The following is an 18,771-nucleotide window of genomic DNA, read 5'->3' as shown; positions in this document are numbered from 1 at the left end:
TTGTATATATACATACACATTATACTTGCGAATGCTGGCGTTTTTACATTTACTAATATAACGATAAATTAAAAATTAAAAATAATTATATTAAATGTTAAATTAATAAAAATTTTTAAATTTAAACATTCTTTTTTTTATTTCAAACTTACAAATAAATTCTTATACAAAACAATATTATTAGTAAAAAAAACAGAATTCATTATATCACATTATTTTTTACATACTTTAAAATTAAATACTTTCATAATAATAATTGTTCGTATGTACGAGTACTAAAAACCCAAAAAAGGGTACGGCTGCCCAATTTTAAAACATAATAACTGTAAAATTTTTATACGTAATTATTTTTAGTATTGCTGCTTTTTTTACAACTTTAAGACTTTAATTTCAAGTATTTTTTCTTAAAAATATTTATATTCAAATATTTTCTACCTATAAATTATTTTTTTTTTAAATTTGGCGCGTAAACTTTTTTTTAATAAGAAAAATTTTTTTAAATCTCAAAATTGTCAGTTACTGTGTTTTAAAATTGGGCAGCCGGATATTGTGTGTAAAAAAAAAGATTTACTTGGTAAGCTCTTTTACTTTTGATTTAAGTATTTTATTTTCTTTACGAAGATCATTAACAGTATCAACGATTTTTTGCAATTCTTCGATGCGGTTATTCAAAAGGGCAATATTATCAATAAGCCGTTTATTTTCTTGCGTTAGATATTGAATACGCGAATTATCACTAATCGGCCGACTGTCGCACAAGTCATCCGACATGAGCAAAAATTGTTGAATGATATTGGCCTGAGAGTTGATGTAAAAGTCTTGCATCATTTTCATTATTTTAGAGCTCTCGATTTGCATCGCCGTCATAACTTTATTGCTTTCGACCTTGGTATAATGACTGACGATATCTTTAACGGCTGGCAGCATCGCAAGTGACTCGAAATCACCGGAAAACTCTTTATTTTTAATAATCTCCGTAGTTATAGGTCGCCACTCTTTGGTACCGTCTGAAGTGCTTATGTCTTCAGAAGAATCTGAAGGTCTACTGTTTTCTTTGAAGGATCCATCAGACAATCTGCTACTTTCTTTAGATCCCGCTGCTTTGGATCCCGAGCGACTTTTCGATACCGAACTTCCTTTTGATGTGTCTACAGAGCGGTCAATATTTTCCACAGGCTTCAATTTCTCTTCATTTTTTAATTTCTTGTCAGACTTTGTCTTCACTGACGACCCGTGTTTTGTGTCTTTAAATTGTTTTCTAGTGCCAGGAGACATTTTATCCTTCAAATCTTCTTTGCGTTTTAAATGTGGATCTGAAACATGCAGAATCGGCGAGAGTGTTTCGATAGATCTTCTACTGGTTGTTTTCAACATAACTGACGGAGAAACTGTAGACTGTCTTTGCTGTCGGAGAACAGATTCAAGATCCTCCCTTTCAGAAGTTGGAGTACCGATTGGTGATTGTAATTGACGTGTTGTTACATTATTATATTTGTCTCCACGATGAACAGCATTTCCCCTACGGTCTTTTGGCAGCACCAAGTTCATTTCTTCTAAAAATGAATCGTCTTGCATCTTGGTTTATTTAAATATCCTGAAAATTATTTTTTTTGACATTTTTAAAAATTTAAACAAAATTATATACAAGAAAAAATTATTTTAAAAATCTATAAGTTTAAAAAAAAAATAGTGGCAGACGTAACATGTTATTATTATTATTAAACAAATAAATTGAGTATAATTATAATAAAATTTTAGAATTACAAATCAAAATATTTTTGAAATTTTAATTAAACAATTAATTTAGCTGTCATTTCACAATTTTTTTAATTTTCTTTAACAAATAAATTATAGCAAAAAAAATTATTAAAAAAATGGACTTGTAGAAATTTTAATAAATTAAAAATGCAATTTTTTTTAAATAATTTTTTAGAACAAATTTTTTTGTTAAAGAAAATAAAAAAATTGTCAAGTATGACAGCTAACTTAAATGTCATAATTTTAATAAGTATAATTGTAGTCTTTTTTTCTTAATTTCATGTTGTGTATTTAAAAATATTCAAATACTGTCAAATACCGGCTACTTAAAGATTATTTTCTTTATTTATTTATTTACACACTTTTTTCTCTAAAATGTTTAATTTATTGACAAAAAAAAATTTTAAAAAACTGCCAGAAGTCTGTATTTTTTTTATAATTTTATTTTTTAGCTTAAAAAAAAAAAAAAAATTTCCTGTAATAGAAGAAACAAGAAATTCATAAATGTATTATCTTTAATTTACAATCAAGTGAATAAATATTTAATTATATTTTGACATGTGATAACCAAACTCACCTCTTGAGGGTTATAAAATGTAAAAAAATCAGTAGGAGAAAATGATTTATTATTTCTTGAATTGTTTAATTGCAATCATCTATTAATCACTTGATCCAAGACTATTTTGATTGATCAAAGTTGTTAAATAATATGTAAAAAAACGTTAATGATAGAAGTAATTAGGCTATTTTTAACTGACAACTCGGAAAAATAATTTAATGTGATAGATGGCGCTGTTATAAATTTAAATTTTAACCGGGAAAAATTAAATTTTTTTTTAATCTCAGTATTTTAGTTTCAAGCTTAAGTTTTAGATTTGAAAAAAAAAATGTTAAAATATAATAATAATAAAAAAATAGTTTTTTTTAGAAAGCTGATTATTAATATAAGGCAAAAGTTCACTGAAAAATGCACTGAAAAAAAAAAAGCTATAGCTTGTATGAACGAAAATAAACATAGCAAAGTGGTTGAAATGTATAAAAATTAAATTAGCCGACATCCGAAAAATTTTTACAATTTTTTTTATTAAAAAAATTATTACAAAAAAATTTCACATGTAACTGTCACAGCAGATCAGTCGAAATGAGCTTTGGAATTAATCACGCGATTTACTCGAAATTACAACATTCAATAAAATATAATTATTTTTCACTTGATCCAACACTTAAGTATCACTTCACTCTTTAATTTAATTTTATAATGCCAAGTTTATGTATTATTTTCTAGTTTTTTATCCTCATGTCATTATTGTATTATTTGTACCCGTAAAAATAAAAATTAAAAAAAAAAAAGATAATACTGAAGTTGGCGGTCAGCTGTCAATTTAAAAAAATTTTTTAACAAATTAATTACAATAAAAAAATGCTTCTAAAAATTTTCACTTGTAATTTTTATTAATTTTTACATGTAAAACTTTTTAATTAAATTTTTTTTTTAATAATTTAATTGCTATAAAATTCAAAAAAAATTTTTAATATTTGTCAACTTAAGTGTTATAAAAAAATCTTAATAATCTCAACAACTACTTTAATACCATATTATCAAAAACTATCAATAAAATATTTATTACCTTATAATCATTAAAGTAATTACTAACCGATAAAACAAATTAAATAATCATTAGATAAATTTTTGAAAATTAATAAAAGTATCTGTAACGGTCCGTTTGGCAGCAGTGTCTATCCAATATCCTATATGTTTGCGTGTCTTGTTGTGCGCAGTAATTCTTGATTTTCAATCCCGATTGTCATTTTCACATATCATTCTACGTTAATAGTATAAAATCCAACAATACTCTGTAACACTCGCGTCTATTATTTTACAAATAGGAATTAGATAGTGAATAATAGTATTGCATAATAAAAAATACTCAGATTATTTTTTTAGTTTTAAATAAAAACAGAATTTTTGTCTTTCAGTCATGTCCGGTAACAAAATATTCAATAGCTCGCTGATAGCAATAATATTTATTGTTATCAATCTGTTTGGTGACACTCAAGGGTTTACAAATGTTTATCCGAAATTAAAAAATTATCCTCTGAAGAATGGCGAAGATGCTGGACAACCTTTGTTTTTGACACCCTACATCGAGAAAGAAAAGTTCGATGTTGCTAGAAAATTAGCTACCGTTCAACATAAAGACATGCTGGATGTTGGAAGTTACGCCGGATACTTAACAGTTAACAAAAAATATAATTCTAATATGTTTTTCTGGTTTTTCCCTGCACAGGTAAAGATATTTTTTTCTCATCATATTTTTTTAAATTTAGTCATCAATAGTCATAATAATTTTATAAACATTTGGATCAAAAAAGCTCACAGAAAATTGAAAGGATTCAATTAATTTACATTGCCTGATAACCGGTAACTGATTATTTACTAATTTTTTATTATATTAAAGTTAAATAAAAATTAAGCTAGCCGACATTTATAATTTTTTGATGTTTTTTCATTCATTAAATTAGAGCTAAAAAAATTTTTTTTAAAATTGCACTTATAGTTTTTCAAGTTTTTCACAATTGCAAATTTTTTTAATTTTTTTTTTAAATAATTTCTTCAATAAAAAAAAAGTTCCAAAAAATTTTAGATATCGGCTAATTTAATCTTCGTTAGTTAGCAGTCATTAGAGAATTTTTAAATTTTATTTAACAAAAAAATTAGTTCCAAAAAATGATTTTAAAAAAATTGGATTTTTAATTTTTTTAAATTTCTAATTTTTTTTGCCATAATTTATTTGTTAAAAAAATTTCTAAAAATTATTGAATATCTGCTAAAATTATTTTCATTAAATTTAGATGAAAATTAACTTAGCAAATAGTTGATAATTTTAAGAATTTTTGTAACAAATAAATTATGGCAAAGAAAAAATTTATAAAAAAAATGGACTTGTAAAAATTTGAATAAATTAAAAATGCAATATTTTAAAAATAACTTTTTAGAACAAATTTTTTTGTGAAAGAAAATTAAAAAATTGTCAAGTGATAGCTAACTTTAATGTCATTAATTTTTTTTTTTTTTTTTTTTTTTTTTTTTTTATTATAATTGTTTGAGAATACATATTCTTTAACAATGTGACTTCGGTGTAAGCTTATACATAAGTAGTTTCAATTTATATTACACTATACAATCATAGTTTCATCTTAAATATTTTAAATTATAATTTATCAATCTTATAGTTGCACAGTTTATTTTCAAGTAATTAAAATAAATTAAACTATATTTAAATTATAGTTTAAATAAGAATATTTATTTTAAAAATAATTAAATATTTATTATTAACCAGCTTAGACAAATATAATTAACAAGCAGTTTAAAATTAAGGTAGATTAAGGTAACTTCAGTTGTAGTATTATATTAAAAATTAGAATAATAAAAATTAAAAAAAATAAATGATTATTTAATAATAAATTTTATATTTCAGCAACAAAAAATGCAATGACTAATTTTTCAATTGCGATGTATACCTAAATTAGAAAGAATGTAATTTTTAAATATTTCAGTTTTTTACTGATTCAAAATTTACGGCTCGGTTCCGTATCCGTTAAAATCACGTCGTCCGTGGGCAGTGAACTGATGTAAACAACTTATTGATTTATATTTATTATACTTTATATCTTGTTTACTTCAGTATCAGTATCAGATTCTTCTGATAATCATCAGTATTAATTCTTATGTTTCAACAACAAAGTCTTTTCAACAATGATCTTTAATGAATAATACAAATCTGAAAGTCTTATTGTAAAGAATTATACTTTAGACAAAACACTGATACATGCTACAATATTTAACCATCAATAAAATTAAACCATAGAAACTGTTCAGATTGCTTATTTATTTTAAAACGAATAAGTTTTTAGAAAATGGACGACGAAAAATTGATAAATTGCGTTAAAAGTTACAGAGGATTATATGACTTTTCACATTCGCAATATTTAAATGGAAATTATAAAAAAAAAAAATGGGACAAAATCGGACTAAAATTAAATCAACCAGGTATTTATTATAATTATTTTTTTCCGTGACAAATTTTATAAATAATTTTTTGAGATATACTGTACTCGATAGAGATAATTAATAATCTGGGTATATTATCAGTCTTACATCTTTTTATTGTCAATCAGAGGTAGAATCTAAAGATATTAAATATATTTTATTGTAAGTTATCTAATTCAAAGAAATTTGGTCGGCAGTAACATAATTAAAATGGTTTGCAGTCAACTAAGTCAGACTGACAATATTCTGAATTGATAAATTACTAGAACTTGAAAAGTTAATATAAAATGTAATTTAAAACAATTAATTTTACAAATTTTAAAATTCCGAAAAATATAATGTTGAATAGAGGAAAAACCTAAAGGTATATTAATAGAATTTTTAAAAGTCACAAAGTTTCAATAAAATAAAAAACATAACAACGAAAATTTTTACGCCAAAATGAATGAACAGACGAACACTTATTTAGCCAAAAAATGTAAATATATAGTTATTTGGATGAGTAATTCTCGGCCGAATCATTATTCGGATTAATATACGTCGGAACGAACCTTTTTCGAAATTAAATTAATTTTATCTCTTGAGGAAAGTAAGATTTATGTTTATCTATATTCAAGAGCTTGGTATTTTATAATTTACATAAATATTTTTCGACTGATATTCTATTTAAGTTAATGTATTTTATAAACTTTAAATGTAGAGGAATTTAAAATTTTCTATCGTTTTGATAATTCGAAATGTTGTCGATTAGATCTGACTGGTTGATGACCGCAACCTTCTAAAATATTTCAAGGGGAGCAATACATATAACTGCCTTATTCTTGGCCGTTTTTCAAAGGTTTAAAAAATATAGAAAGAATAAATTAATCTTTTCGAGCGTCAGCATATCCATTCATTATGTATTCAAATACAAGAAACAAATATTTTTTATTAATTTTTTAAAAAATGGCCACCATACTGATAAGTTCAGTTTCCTGAGACCTTCGCGGATTTTTAGCGTTTGTTGTAGTCATTCAATATCCAAAATCATAGTTGAACAGTGTTCACAAAATATGTATTTTCTAGTTAAACCTATAAAATATTGAAAAAGTAAAAAAATTCCAGATTTGTAGACCTCATAAAAAAAAGTTTAATTTTTTAGCTTTTTTTTTCGCTGGTTGTTGGGTCAAAAATAATAATTTTTGCAAATTTTTTTGGCATTTTACTGGTTCAACTAGAAGCTAATACTTAATAGAAAATGTGTATCAAATTTCATTAGAATCGATTAAGAACTTTTTTAGTAATCTTACCCGCCAATTTTAAAAAAGTAGTTTTGAGAAAAACGAATTATAACTCACAAAATAATGCGAATTTATATTTGAAAATTCACAGGCATATTTTTAGGATATTATACTAACTATTGGTGAAAAAAAAAAAATTTGATTTTTAAAAAATTTTACATGTATTGCTCCCTTTAAGAAACATGCGAGTTTAGACAAAAAAAAAGTCGTTTTGCTAAAAATTTGTGAAAAAAAAAAAATAGATATATAAGATACCTTTTGTTTGTAGTTCCAGTATGTAAAGCCCGTTGGAATAATATTAGAGACAATTTCCGTAAATCGTTAAAAAAAAGAATGGCTCAAGATGAAGAAAAAGTAACGCAATCGAAGAAATATAAATATGAAGATCAATTAGAATTTTTAATGCCTTTTATCAAAATAAGAGACACTGATGACATTTTAGATAGTTTTGTCGGATCTAATAGTTCCGTCGCGATGGACCCTTTAGCGAACATCAAGCACAATCCTGAAGAGTCTGATGACAGTGACATCGAAGATAGTGAAGGTACTGACCAAGAGGACCAAGATCAAGATGAAGTTACAGTAACAAAGTCAAAACAAAGTTCCCAGTTTGGAAAAATTTTAATAAATCCGAATTGTATTGAAGAAAATGGTTTAATTAATAACGTTTCAAAAGAACCTGTATCGTTGGAGATAAATAAAAAACGAAAAGCTGACGATGAAGATTTATTGAAGTGCGACAACTCTGAAATAACATCGATTAATCTGGTGAAATACCTTTTAGAGCAAAATGAGAAAACGAACCAGCAATCAACTCATCCAGTAGACGCATTTCTTACTGGATTAGCGCCCACTTTAAAATCTTTAAGTCCGTATCACTTAAATATTGCGAAATCTAAAATATTTAACGTTGTACAGGAGTTAGAAATGAATCAAATTATGAATATTCAGCCTCCCTTTGAAACTCCAGTCACAAAGTTTTTTATTTCACCTTCTTCGTCACCATTGCAGAGTAGTACTTTACCGTCATCATCTACTTTTATAGCAACTACATCTGTGGACTTACAAAAATAATTTGTTTAATTTTTTTATTGATTTATAATATCAATAATAATATTTGTTATCAGTAAAAAACAGATACATAAAATACATAGCACAATAAGAGAATACGCATTAATATCTGTCCGGTTTCATGATTTTTGATTTCCCGGACAAAATATCCATTACAAAATATCCCCGACAATTAATCCTAAATAGCCGGTATTTTAGATTAATTAATAGATCAAATTTTAAAGATTTTTAAATTAATATACTATGCTTTGCAATGACTTTTTTATTTTTTTTTTTTTTACAAATTATTGCAAAAAAATTTTTCGATAAATTTCATTTAACTTTTTAATCAAGTTATAATCATGGTTTTTATGTATATTTATTTATACATAAGTACGGGTAATATTATTGCGCCCTTTTAACATGTGTCTATTCGAGATTAGACCAACACATACGCTTGTTACCGTGTTGTGCCCTTTTATCATTGTGCTTTTTAATAATTTTTAATAACTATAACGAATTTAAAGGATAACTATAATTAAAAAAACGTATAATTAAATTACATAGCGATACTTATTCGGCGATCATACACGGTTTTATATTATATATTAATTTGTATTATCCATTTTATTAATTTATTTTTAATTGACTTTTTGCTACAATCTAGTTTTTTAAGGTCATATTTTTTATTTATTTACAACTTTTATTCAGAACTGTAATTTAAAATCAGAACTTATCTGTTTTGATTTTTTTTTTTGTATAAAAGTCTAGAATAAAAATTTAATACCATCAGATTAAGTAAACTAAAGACCTAGTTTTCTGTGAGCTTGATTCAAACAAAATTGATAAAATTTAAAGAATGTTTGATTATAATTTTTAATTAATTTTTTTTATTCAGGTTAAACCCCGAACAGCACCAGTAGTTCTGTGGCTTCAAGGTGGCCCGGGAGCAAGCTCTCTCTTTGGTCTCTTCACTGAAAATGGACCTTTCAGAGTTGACAAAAACATAACTCTTCAAATGCGCAAATATAGTTGGAGTGTATCGCACAATTTAATCTACATAGACAATCCAGTTGGTACGGGTTACAGTTTCACAGACCACGATGACGGATATGCGAAAAATGAAACCCAAGTAGGTGAAGATTTATATTCAGCGCTAGTACAATTTTTCCAGTTATTCTCAGAGCTCCAAAACAATGATTTCTATGTAACTGGCGAATCATATGCCGGCAAGTATGTCCCAGCAGTGGCGTACACAATTCATCAAAACAACTTAACAGCAAAAACAAAAATAAACTTGAAAGGTATAGCCATTGGTAACGGTCTCACTGATCCAATAAATCAATTGAATTACGGGGACTATCTTTACCAGTTGGGTTTGATTGATTTCAATGGCAGGGAAAAGTTTCATGCTTATGAAGATCAAGGAAGGGCGCTTATTAATCAGAGTAAATACGACGAAGCTTTTAAAATATTCAACAAACTCATTGATGGTGATTTGAGTTCTCCACCAACTCTTTTTCAAAATTTAACTGGATTCAATTTCTATTTTAATTATTTACACACAAGCGATACTAATGAGTCAGATTGGATGAGCCAATGGGTGCAAAGCGTTGGTGCAAGGCGCGCTATTCACGTCGGAAACTGTTCTTTCAATGTTGAAACTTCAAAAGTGGAAGAGCATTTGAAAAACGACATCACTCGGTCCCAGGCTGATAAAGTCGCTGCTCTGCTTCAGTACTACAAAGTACTGATTTACAATGGACAACTTGACATTATCGTTGCTTTCCCGCTGACAGAAAACTATCTGAGGAACTTAAAATGGTTTGGCGCGGACACTTATAAAAAAGCTGATCGCAGAGTCTGGAAAGTTGGCAATGAAATTGCTGGATATGTCAAACATGCTCACAATTTAATTGAAATTCTTGTACGCAATGCTGGACACATGGTACCTGCAGATCAGCCGAAGTGGGCATTTGATTTAATTAGTCGATTTACTAACGTTAAGACTTTTTAATCGAACAAATTTATTTTAAATATTAAAAATATAGATAAAGACACTGGCGATACTGTAATTATGAAATTTAAGTAATATATATAATTGATTTTTTTATTATATATAATGTTTACTTGAATTAACTATTTAATCTAGACGCTGTATTATCTTTTCGTAAACTTTTGTCGGTGTAGAAAGTTAAATTATTTTTGTTTTTTGACCCGTTGAAGCCGAATATCGCAGTTATTTTTTTGAAATCGCGGGCCATCAATTGTTTATAACAATTTGTTTAAAAAATAATTTTTTCGGGATTTGGTTTTTTTTTTTTTTTTTTTTTTTTTTTTTTTTATTATATATATTTTGGGCAATTTTTAGACGAAAGTAACTCTTATAAAATGTTCCTAAAGTTTCTAAGTTATGAATTTTTGAAAATCGGAAATTCATAACTTAGAAACTATCAACTTTAGGAAAATTTTATAAGAGTAACTTTCGTCTTCAAATTGCTCTAAATATTAAAAAAAAAATAACCCATCTCCCAAAATTTATTTTTTAAACAATGGGTCAAAAAACATAAAAATAATTTCATTTTGTACACCGACCTCAAAAGTTTACAAAAAGGTAATACAGTGTCTAGACTAATTCATATTAACGCTCAGGTTACCGATGATTAATTAAACAGATAAAATATTAATAAGTGTTAATAATCAAATATTTATCAAGGTTAGTTATTTTAATATTTTTAATTACAATTGTTGATTTAATTGCAATGTGATTGGATTAGTGTCTTTATGCTATAATATAAGAGATAATACTTGAAAAAAATTTTTTAATTTCTTACTTGTAACAAAATAAATGATAGAACAAAGTTTACTTAAATTTATGTACACAATTTTAATATTTTTTGTACATACTATAAATGTAAAAAAAAACAACTTTTAAGTTTCTAATTACAAAATATTTTTCTCAAAATAATTAACTGGTTATTAATTTATAAAATATCCTTAAAATTTTAAAATAAGATCTTGATTATTTTATAAATAATTGACCTTTTCAACAATAGTACAATCATTTAGATATCTTAAAGATATGCATGAGTTATTTGTTGTAAAATATACTTCAGTCTTAATTAAGTTAAAATTTAACTTTACAAAAATTTGCTAAATGATGATAATATTGACCTATTTAATTAACAACTTTATGCATTAATAAAATTTTATTTTATTAATAACATAGTGTTGTTAACTTAATGTACAAATCTTTTAAAATTAATTATTTACTAAACAATTAATCAAGGTAAGGTAAAATGTATAAATCTACTAATGTCATATTTTTATGCCACTGATCATGTGGAATTCCAGGAACCGTATGAATGTTTAGTTTTTTTGCTTTGTCTAAAGTCTTCAATCCGATTGCATCGGTTCGATATATTTCACGATCTCTCATTTCGACCACAGTCTCATTGAATTGATAAAATCCAAATTGACTGCTCTGCCAAGGTGTAATTACACCGTCATCAGGACCACCAATTAGAACCAATTTTTTTAATTTTGTCAGCCCTAATTTATAATCCGTTGTATTCACAGATTGCTCTTCATTGTTAACAAATGGTAAGAACTTGCTGTATTTGAAATATAATTCCTGAAAAATATAATTATAATAATTTCAAAAAAACAGTAGTATTGATTAAATACTTGTTACATAGATTATAAATTCTTACTTGATGATAAGGATCATTCCAATAATTTCCGACACTTGTATGTTGACCGACTTTTGAATAAAACAATTCGTACGCAGTTTCACAGACTAAATCCGGGAAAAATAAGTGCAAAAATTTTGCTGAAAAAAAAATTTATCATAAAGTAGCGAAAAAATTTAATTGTGATAAGAAAGATATATTGCTTCAGTAAATATTTGGTAATTATTTACAATTTTTTATTCTGAATGTTTTTACGGCGCATTTATAATAAAAATGTCGTGAAAGAAAAAATTAAGATTTTCATAGCTCTTTTGCCTTCAAAAGTTGGAAAAAATTTTGGCTCATATTTTTTGATATATATATATATATATATATATATATATATATATATATATATATATATATATATATATATATATATATATATATATATATATATATATTTTTTTTTTTTTTTTTAAATGAAAAGTACATAAAAAAACAAACAATTAAAAAAAAAAATGGAATATCGCAATTTTCTAAAAAATTTATAAATTTTTTAAAATTGTGATAATTAACTTTTTTTTTTAATTGTTCATTTTTTCATGTATTTAAAAAAAAATATATCAATAAAATCAAATTAAAATTTCGTTCAAAAAAATGAAAATTAAAATGATCAACCCCACTTGTAAATATTTACCAAATATTTTTATTTCAAAAAAAATTTTTTATATTTGAATTTTGTTCGAAAATTTTCTCCTTAAAGGTAAATTTTATTTCAACAGAAAGAAATTTATATATATATAGTCATAATGAATTTATATTAGACCTTATATAGATATAACTTTTCAATATTTATATTTCTAAATTGTGAAATAAATAAATAAATAAATTTATGTTTATGTTTCGAGTTACGAATAAATGTAAAACATACAATTGGACGAATAAAAGCTTGATTATCTCCCCTATAAATGATTAAATTTTTTCTGTTTTGTGAATAAGATGTGCCATTGATCTAAGGTCAATATGTCAATGAATGTTTTCTAAAAATATAAAAATATATCATTCTGTAAAAAGATATCTAAATATTATTAAGATTCTCAACAAATCAAAGTCATTGATTATTATAAATTAAATTATGTACTGTTTCAACAATCATCAATTAGTATAAATCTTACTTCCATACTGCCCAGCTTGAGGTGAGCTTAAGGATATAAAAGTTCTGACGTTATGCTGCGGAAACCTTTGAAGAATAGCTCTAGCTAATAAACCACCTTGACTATATCCTAATAAATTAATTCCTTCAGGAAACGCTGCTGAAATAGCCATTAAATCTTCTCCGATTTCTTCCACTTGATGCCACATTGGTTCTAAACTGCTCCATCCAGCATAACGAGGTGTATTGAATATTTGCGTACCTGGATGTGCCTAAAAAATAATTTTCATCAAAAAAATTAATGATCAAACTAGAATTAGCCAACAGCAAAAAATTTTTATTTTTTTTTATTAATTGAATTAACAATAAAAAAATATTTTTAAAAAATTGCACGTACAGTTTTTTAAATTTTTTACTTGTGGAATTTTTTCATTTAATTTTTTTGTAATAATTTTATTAATAAAAAAAATTCTAAAAAGGTTTAGATGTCAGCTAACTTAATTTTCATAAATTAATGTAGCGCATATTTAATAATTAAAAAAAATTTATAACAAATAAATTATGGCAAAAAAAAAATTGATATTTAGAAATTTAAAAAAATTAAAGATGCAATTTTTTAAAAATAATTTTTTAGAGTTAATTCAATTGTTAAATAAAATCGAAAATTTGTTAAATGACAGCCAACTTTAATGACATTAAAAAAAAATAAGAAAGAAAATTGACATGTAGAAATTTAAAAAAATAAAAAATGGAATTTTTTAAAAACAATTTTTTTAAATAAAATTAAAAAATTGTCAAGTAACAGCTAACTTAAATGTCATATTACAAACAGAATACACACAAATAAGTGAATAAATTAAAAAAATCATTTCGACGTCAGCTGGTGATTTTTCTACTGCGTAAATAATTATCATAAAATTGTATCATTGAAAGTGTTCAATTACATACCAAGTAGATTAAAAAAAAACTTGGTAAATATTTCAGTGGATTGATAAGTGAATGTATTTAAATTACCTCTTGAATGCGACTACTTATTTGCTCCATACTGTCACTTCCAGTAAGAACACCATGAATAATTACAACAGGGTAATAAGATTTACATTTTATTAAATTAACTAATAGAAAAATAATTAATAAATAATAGAAAGGTGTACACTTGATATCTGTCATAATTATTTGAATATTTGAACTAAATTTAATGAAACAAATTGCTTACTCTACGAACCATCTACATCTATTGTTATTTTTAACCATAAGAATGACAAATAAGTTTGTCAGAATGATAAAATGCATAACCTTCAGCTGCTCCGTTTTGTTTATGAGAAACTTGTAAAGAAAAAATAGAAAATGTTTTTTGTGTCAATCCAAAATAGTAATTTCTTATTTATCGATAGTAGTTCACAGTTATCAAAGATTACTCTAATAAATCAATAAGAATTTTTTTTTTCTTCTTTCCAAAATTTTACTTATATGTGAGGATAAATATTTGTCAATTTCTGTAATTAATATCTGTAATTAACTGAAATTAATTGATGGATTCATTGTTATGAAATTAGTTTTGCATTTTTTGAAGCTTCGATGTCCTAAAAGTGAAAAATCAGACTTCTGATAATTTTTTTTAATTTTTACAACAAATTGATTATAATAAAAACAATATTCTTAAAAATTTACACTTAGAGTTTCATTTAATTTCTACATGTAAAATATCTTCACTAAATTTTTATCATAATTGCTAATTATTGATAACACTGAAGTTGACAGATATTAAAAATTTTTTTGGAATTTTATAGCAATTAAATTATTAAAAAAAAAAAAAAATTAATTAAAAAGTTTCACGTGTGAAAATTAATAAAAATTACAAGTAAAAATTTTTAGAAGCATTTTTATGAAAATTAACTTAGCAGATAGTTGATAACAAATAAATTATGGCAAAAAAAAATTTATAAAAAAAATGGACTTGTAGAAATTTTAATAAATAAAAAATGCAATGTTTTAAAACAAATTTTTTTGTTAAAGAAAATTAAAAAATTGTCGAGTGACAGCTAATTTTGATGTCATTTTTTATGTCATTGAAGTTAGCCGACATTTCAAAATTTTTAGAAATTTTTTATTGAAAAAATTTCAATTAAACAATTAAAAAAAAAATTGTCACGTAAAAAACTTGAAAAACTATAAGTGCAATTTTTTAAAAGTATCTTTTTAGTTGTAATTTAATTAATAAAAAAAAAAATCAAAAATTTTTAGACGTCTGTTAACTTCAGTGTCATATTTTTTTATTGTAATTAATTTGTTAAAGAAATTTTTAAAATTGACAGCTGATCGCTAACTTCAGTATTATAATTGTTATTATAGTATAATTTCTTTAACACTAGATAATGCTGAAGTTAGCCGTCAGCTATCATTTTTCAAAATTTTAATAACAAATAAATTACAATAAAAAAATACTTCTAAAAATTTTCACTTGTAATTTTTATAAATTTTCACATGTGGAATTTTTTAATAAAATTTTTTTTATAATAATTGCATTATTGTAAAATTTTAAAACAATTTTTAATGTCTGCCAACTTCAGTGTCATTAGCACTAATTATTATAAGGCTGAGGCTATTCGGACACTGTAGCGTGAATTTCAGCATGGCAAATAATTTGTAATATTCACGCTAGCCTCACGCGGAACTCACTCACAGTGTCCGAATAGACAGTCCGTTATTATAATTATATTGTTATAAAATAATAAATTTAAAAGAACAATTTTTTATAATTAAAAAATCGCGGTATTAACTAGAGGTCGCAAGAACCAAATTATTATAACGTCACAGTAATTAAAAGCAATCATGCGCATTTGATGGTAACACAAAAAGCTCTGGTGTCGCTGTTTTTCATCTTTAATGGTGACTTTGAAACTTTTAAGGTTATATTAGATCAAGTAGTACAATACTGTGTCTTAAATAGTGTTATCTTATTAGTCAGTGCTGATAAATATCCTTACACAATAGAATTGTAAAAAACAATAACTAAAAGTAACCAAGTGCAGGCAGTTAGTTAAAAACTTTGAATAATTTACAAAAGTGTAATAAATAAATAAATAAATAAATAAATAAAAAAAAAAAAAACAGGTCGATAATGTCGGCTCAAATCATCCTTAGGATAGTGTGGCATGATAGAATGGCCAATTTGGCCGTTTGACAAATAATTACGACATTTATTAATTTAATCTTATAATTTTTATATTTTTTAGTCTTTGTTAATTTATAATGGTTAAAGAAAAGCCCAATTCAACTCGTATTTATGATTCTGAGGGCTACAGACGTAGAGCAGCGTGCATTTGCGTCAAGAGCGACCTCGAGGATGAGGTAAGTCTTATAGAGGGCACTGTCCACTGGCATCTTTTTTTATTTTTCTTGCATTTTATCACTACACATATACAGATACACTTACAAGCTTATTATTGCTCAATCTGTTATGTACATGCTATATATAAATAAAGTCAATCAACACCTTGATTGTTGTCAATAAATGCTTCTAAATTTACCCATATGTTTAAACACTGTTTACCCAGGCATTTATAATAATTATTATTTTTAGTCGACTTTTTTAGCTCTTAGCTCATTCTTTTTTATTTTTTACCAGGTACTGCTCGTAACATCAAGTAGAAGGCCAGACAGTTGGATAGTACCTGGTGGTGGAGTTGAACCCGATGAAGATACAGCTGTAACCGCTTTACGCGAAGTCAGAGAAGAAGCTGGTGTCCTCGGACATTTAGGACGATGTCTTGGTGTCTTTGAGGTTCATAAAGTACTTTAACTTTTATTTACCTTATTATTTTTATATAGAGCTTCATCTTTATCTGCTAATTCTGAAAAATATTGGATTTTAAATATTTGCATGATAATTCTTAAATTTTCATGATCTTTAAATTAACGATTTAAAATTTAGAGAATAATAAATTCTCTCTTCAATTTTGGAGTACATTTAAAAGTACTTCGATATTCATTAAATGAAAATGGAATTTAAAAATAACAATTTTTTTTATTCTTTACTAGATAATATTTAATTTCAAAGAAATTACGCTAAATTCCAAATTAAATTTTCATAAAAAAAAATTAAAATGATTTTTACTTTTGAATTTACGGATTTTCGCTAATTTTAATATTATGAATTGAAAAATGGTTTTGTTTTTATGTACACGGAAAGAGCAAGATGACACTGGATATCATCTCAGATTAAACTGAATGAAAAAAAAATTTCAAATAGTAGCTAGTATAATCTAGATTACAATGAGTATAATCCAGAAATCACCCAGTATAATCTGGATTATACTAGCTACTATCTAAAAAAAATTTTTCACTTCAGATATCACTGAGTATAATCTGGGATGATTTCCAGTGTCATCTTGTTCTTTCCATGTACCGCACCTATTTGCTTAAGGGAGATAGCTACTGTGAGGATTGAAAAAATAGATGATTTTCGAGAATTTTTTTAACTAGGATAAAAATTGAATTTGGGGATCGGATTTTTTTTGTTTTGTAAAGTATACATTAAAGGTCATTCTTCTAAATTTTTATTAAAAAATATCAAGTTGTTACAAAGTGATAAGAATTTTTGTGGAGCGCAAAAAAAATTTCAAAATTAAATTATTTGATTTTTTATTAAGTAATGAATAGTTAAAAATTAGTATGCTGGAAAATAATATAGTAACGTGATGTATACAAAACTCTAGATACATATTTTTGAATATATAAACTTTGATTTAATTAAAAAAAAAAATTTTTTTTTTTTTAATTTTACAGTGGCTATCTCCCTTAAAAATATGTGCATTTTGTATTTATTCTAAGAAAATTTATTTCATTAATTCAAAACTCCGAATTTAATGTTTGTTCTTTACATCAGCATAAAACATGTTATATATTGAGTTGTAGAGTAGTTAATTATCTTTAGAAACAATAACCATGCCAATGCCGTTTATTATAATTTGAAATTTACAGTCTGCCAAAATTCAAATAATACTAATTAACCAGCTATTTTGTCTGTAATGTATTTAAAAATAATATAAATGTTTTTTTTCTTTAGAATATTGAACATAAACATCGGACTCAAGTTTGGGTGATGCGAGTTACTGAAGAATTACCCGAGTGGGAGGATTCACGCAACATTGGGCGTAAAAGAAAATGGTTTACAATATCAGATGCATTAATACAATTGGCACAGCACAAACCCATCCAGCGTTCATACATTCACAGCCTCCGTAACTCGAATCCACGACGTGGTGCGTCAACAAATCCCACACCACTTCATCCTCATTCTTTGCCCACTCCAATTCAGCTTGTAACTAATTCAACTGGCGATCCTCACCTCAGTAAACACAGCTAATGTTGATCAATAATTGAACGTTGGTTAGATTTTATAATATTGATATACTGAGTATTTCGTATCACATCATCATCTACATCTACATCTGCATTTTCATCTACATCATCAAGTATTGTCATCACTAAAACTACTCTTTTATACTGCAGTTGTACAGCAGTGACAACGACAACTCTATCACTTGTATTTTATATATTGAAACAAAATTTAAAAAAAAAAAAAAAAAAATCAACTAAATTATATTCATTTATGCAGAACGCTAGAAACAAATAAATAATGATGAAAAAATTGAATGAAATGTTGTATTGGGCTCCCACCTAGAAGATTGATTATTATACATTAATAAAGAGAAATTTATATGCTAATCAACTATCTATTTTATTGTATTTTATAATTCCAAGAGGAAATTGTGCATACTTTCCTAAATGTCCCATTACATT

The 18,771-nt window shown here is 25.4% G+C and overlaps 5 protein-coding genes across 10 annotated transcripts; 3 read left to right on the top strand and 2 right to left on the bottom strand.

The window, feature by feature from the left end:
* Positions 1-185: 185 nt before the first annotated feature.
* Positions 186-2,534, bottom strand: LOC141528511 (uncharacterized). Its single transcript, XM_074244594.1, has 2 exons — positions 2,336-2,534; positions 186-1,594 (listed from the first exon to the last, which is right to left on the bottom strand). Exon 2 carries the CDS (start codon positions 1,573-1,575, stop codon positions 568-570), a length of 1,008 nt encoding a protein of 335 aa, XP_074100695.1. The 5' UTR covers positions 1,576-1,594; positions 2,336-2,534; the 3' UTR covers positions 186-567.
* A 1,038-nt stretch (positions 2,535-3,572) lies between these two features.
* Positions 3,573-10,475, top strand: LOC141526190 (venom serine carboxypeptidase). The gene is made up of 2 exons (XM_074241036.1): positions 3,573-4,046; positions 9,038-10,475. The coding sequence occupies exons 1-2, from the start codon at positions 3,738-3,740 to the stop codon at positions 10,154-10,156; spliced, it is 1,428 nt and encodes a 475-aa protein (XP_074097137.1). The 5' UTR covers positions 3,573-3,737; the 3' UTR covers positions 10,157-10,475.
* Positions 5,026-8,932, top strand: LOC141526205 (uncharacterized). 2 transcript variants are annotated; one of them, XM_074241071.1, is made up of 3 exons: positions 5,026-5,147; positions 5,238-5,809; positions 7,358-8,932. In XM_074241071.1, exons 2-3 carry the CDS (start codon positions 5,677-5,679, stop codon positions 8,161-8,163), a joined length of 939 nt encoding a protein of 312 aa, XP_074097172.1. In that variant the 5' UTR covers positions 5,026-5,147; positions 5,238-5,676; the 3' UTR covers positions 8,164-8,932. The 2 variants fall into 2 exon arrangements, with proteins under 2 accessions (XP_074097172.1, XP_074097162.1); XM_074241061.1 differs by having other exon boundaries at positions 5,123-5,809.
* Positions 10,476-10,496: 21 nt separating the features above from the next.
* Positions 10,497-14,240, bottom strand: Ppt2 (palmitoyl-protein thioesterase 2). The gene is made up of 4 exons (XM_074241084.1): positions 13,981-14,240; positions 12,989-13,238; positions 11,853-11,971; positions 10,497-11,773 (listed from the first exon to the last, which is right to left on the bottom strand). The coding sequence occupies exons 1-4, from the start codon at positions 14,134-14,136 to the stop codon at positions 11,420-11,422; spliced, it is 879 nt and encodes a 292-aa protein (XP_074097185.1). The 5' UTR covers positions 14,137-14,240; the 3' UTR covers positions 10,497-11,419.
* On the top strand, positions 14,034-18,696 carry Aps (diphosphoinositol polyphosphate phosphohydrolase 1 Aps). 5 transcript variants are annotated; one of them, XM_074241162.1, is made up of 4 exons: positions 14,034-14,052; positions 16,203-16,317; positions 16,595-16,759; positions 18,035-18,696. In XM_074241162.1, the coding sequence occupies exons 2-4, from the start codon at positions 16,219-16,221 to the stop codon at positions 18,332-18,334; spliced, it is 564 nt and encodes a 187-aa protein (XP_074097263.1). In that variant the 5' UTR covers positions 14,034-14,052; positions 16,203-16,218; the 3' UTR covers positions 18,335-18,696. The 5 variants fall into 5 exon arrangements, with proteins under 5 accessions (XP_074097263.1, XP_074097254.1, XP_074097245.1 ...); XM_074241153.1 differs by lacking the exon at positions 14,034-14,052 and adding an exon at positions 15,843-16,001; XM_074241144.1 differs by lacking the exon at positions 14,034-14,052 and adding an exon at positions 15,843-16,034.
* The last annotated feature ends 75 nt before the right edge of the window (positions 18,697-18,771 follow it).

This window comes from Cotesia typhae, unplaced genomic scaffold, assembly GCF_013202065.1.
Source record: "Cotesia typhae breed Kobodo isofemale line unplaced genomic scaffold, CoteBio_Ctyphae contig_11, whole genome shotgun sequence".
Lineage (NCBI taxonomy): Eukaryota > Metazoa > Arthropoda > Insecta > Hymenoptera > Braconidae > Cotesia > Cotesia typhae.
This window is presented reverse-complemented; position numbering and strand designations above follow the sequence as displayed.

Bases quoted from the DNA above. Each gene is read 5' to 3' on its own strand.
- LOC141528511 (XM_074244594.1), bottom strand. From the start codon at position 1,575: ATGCAAGACGATTCATTTTTAGAAGAAATGAACTTGGTGCTGCCAAAA.
- LOC141526190 (XM_074241036.1), top strand. From the start codon at position 3,738: ATGTCCGGTAACAAAATATTCAATAGCTCGCTGATAGCAATAATATTT. The intron at 4,047-9,037 runs GTAAAGATATTT...TTTTTTATTCAG, and splicing joins TCTGGTTTTTCCCTGCACAG to GTTAAACCCCGAACAGCACC.
- LOC141526205 (XM_074241071.1), top strand. From the start codon at position 5,677: ATGGACGACGAAAAATTGATAAATTGCGTTAAAAGTTACAGAGGATTA. The intron at 5,810-7,357 runs GTATTTATTATA...TTTTGTTTGTAG, and splicing joins ACTAAAATTAAATCAACCAG to TTCCAGTATGTAAAGCCCGT.
- Ppt2 (XM_074241084.1), bottom strand. From the start codon at position 14,136: ATGACAGATATCAAGTGTACACCTTTCTATTATTTATTAATTATTTTT. The intron at 11,972-12,988 runs GTAAGATTTATA...TTTTTTTTTCAG, and splicing joins TCAAGCTGGGCAGTATGGAA to CAAAATTTTTGCACTTATTT. The intron at 11,774-11,852 runs GTAAGAATTTAT...TATATTTTTCAG, and splicing joins GGAATGATCCTTATCATCAA to GAATTATATTTCAAATACAG.
- Aps (XM_074241162.1), top strand. From the start codon at position 16,219: ATGGTTAAAGAAAAGCCCAATTCAACTCGTATTTATGATTCTGAGGGC. The intron at 16,318-16,594 runs GTAAGTCTTATA...ATTTTTTACCAG, and splicing joins AGAGCGACCTCGAGGATGAG to GTACTGCTCGTAACATCAAG. The intron at 16,760-18,034 runs GTACTTTAACTT...TTTTTTCTTTAG, and splicing joins GTGTCTTTGAGGTTCATAAA to AATATTGAACATAAACATCG.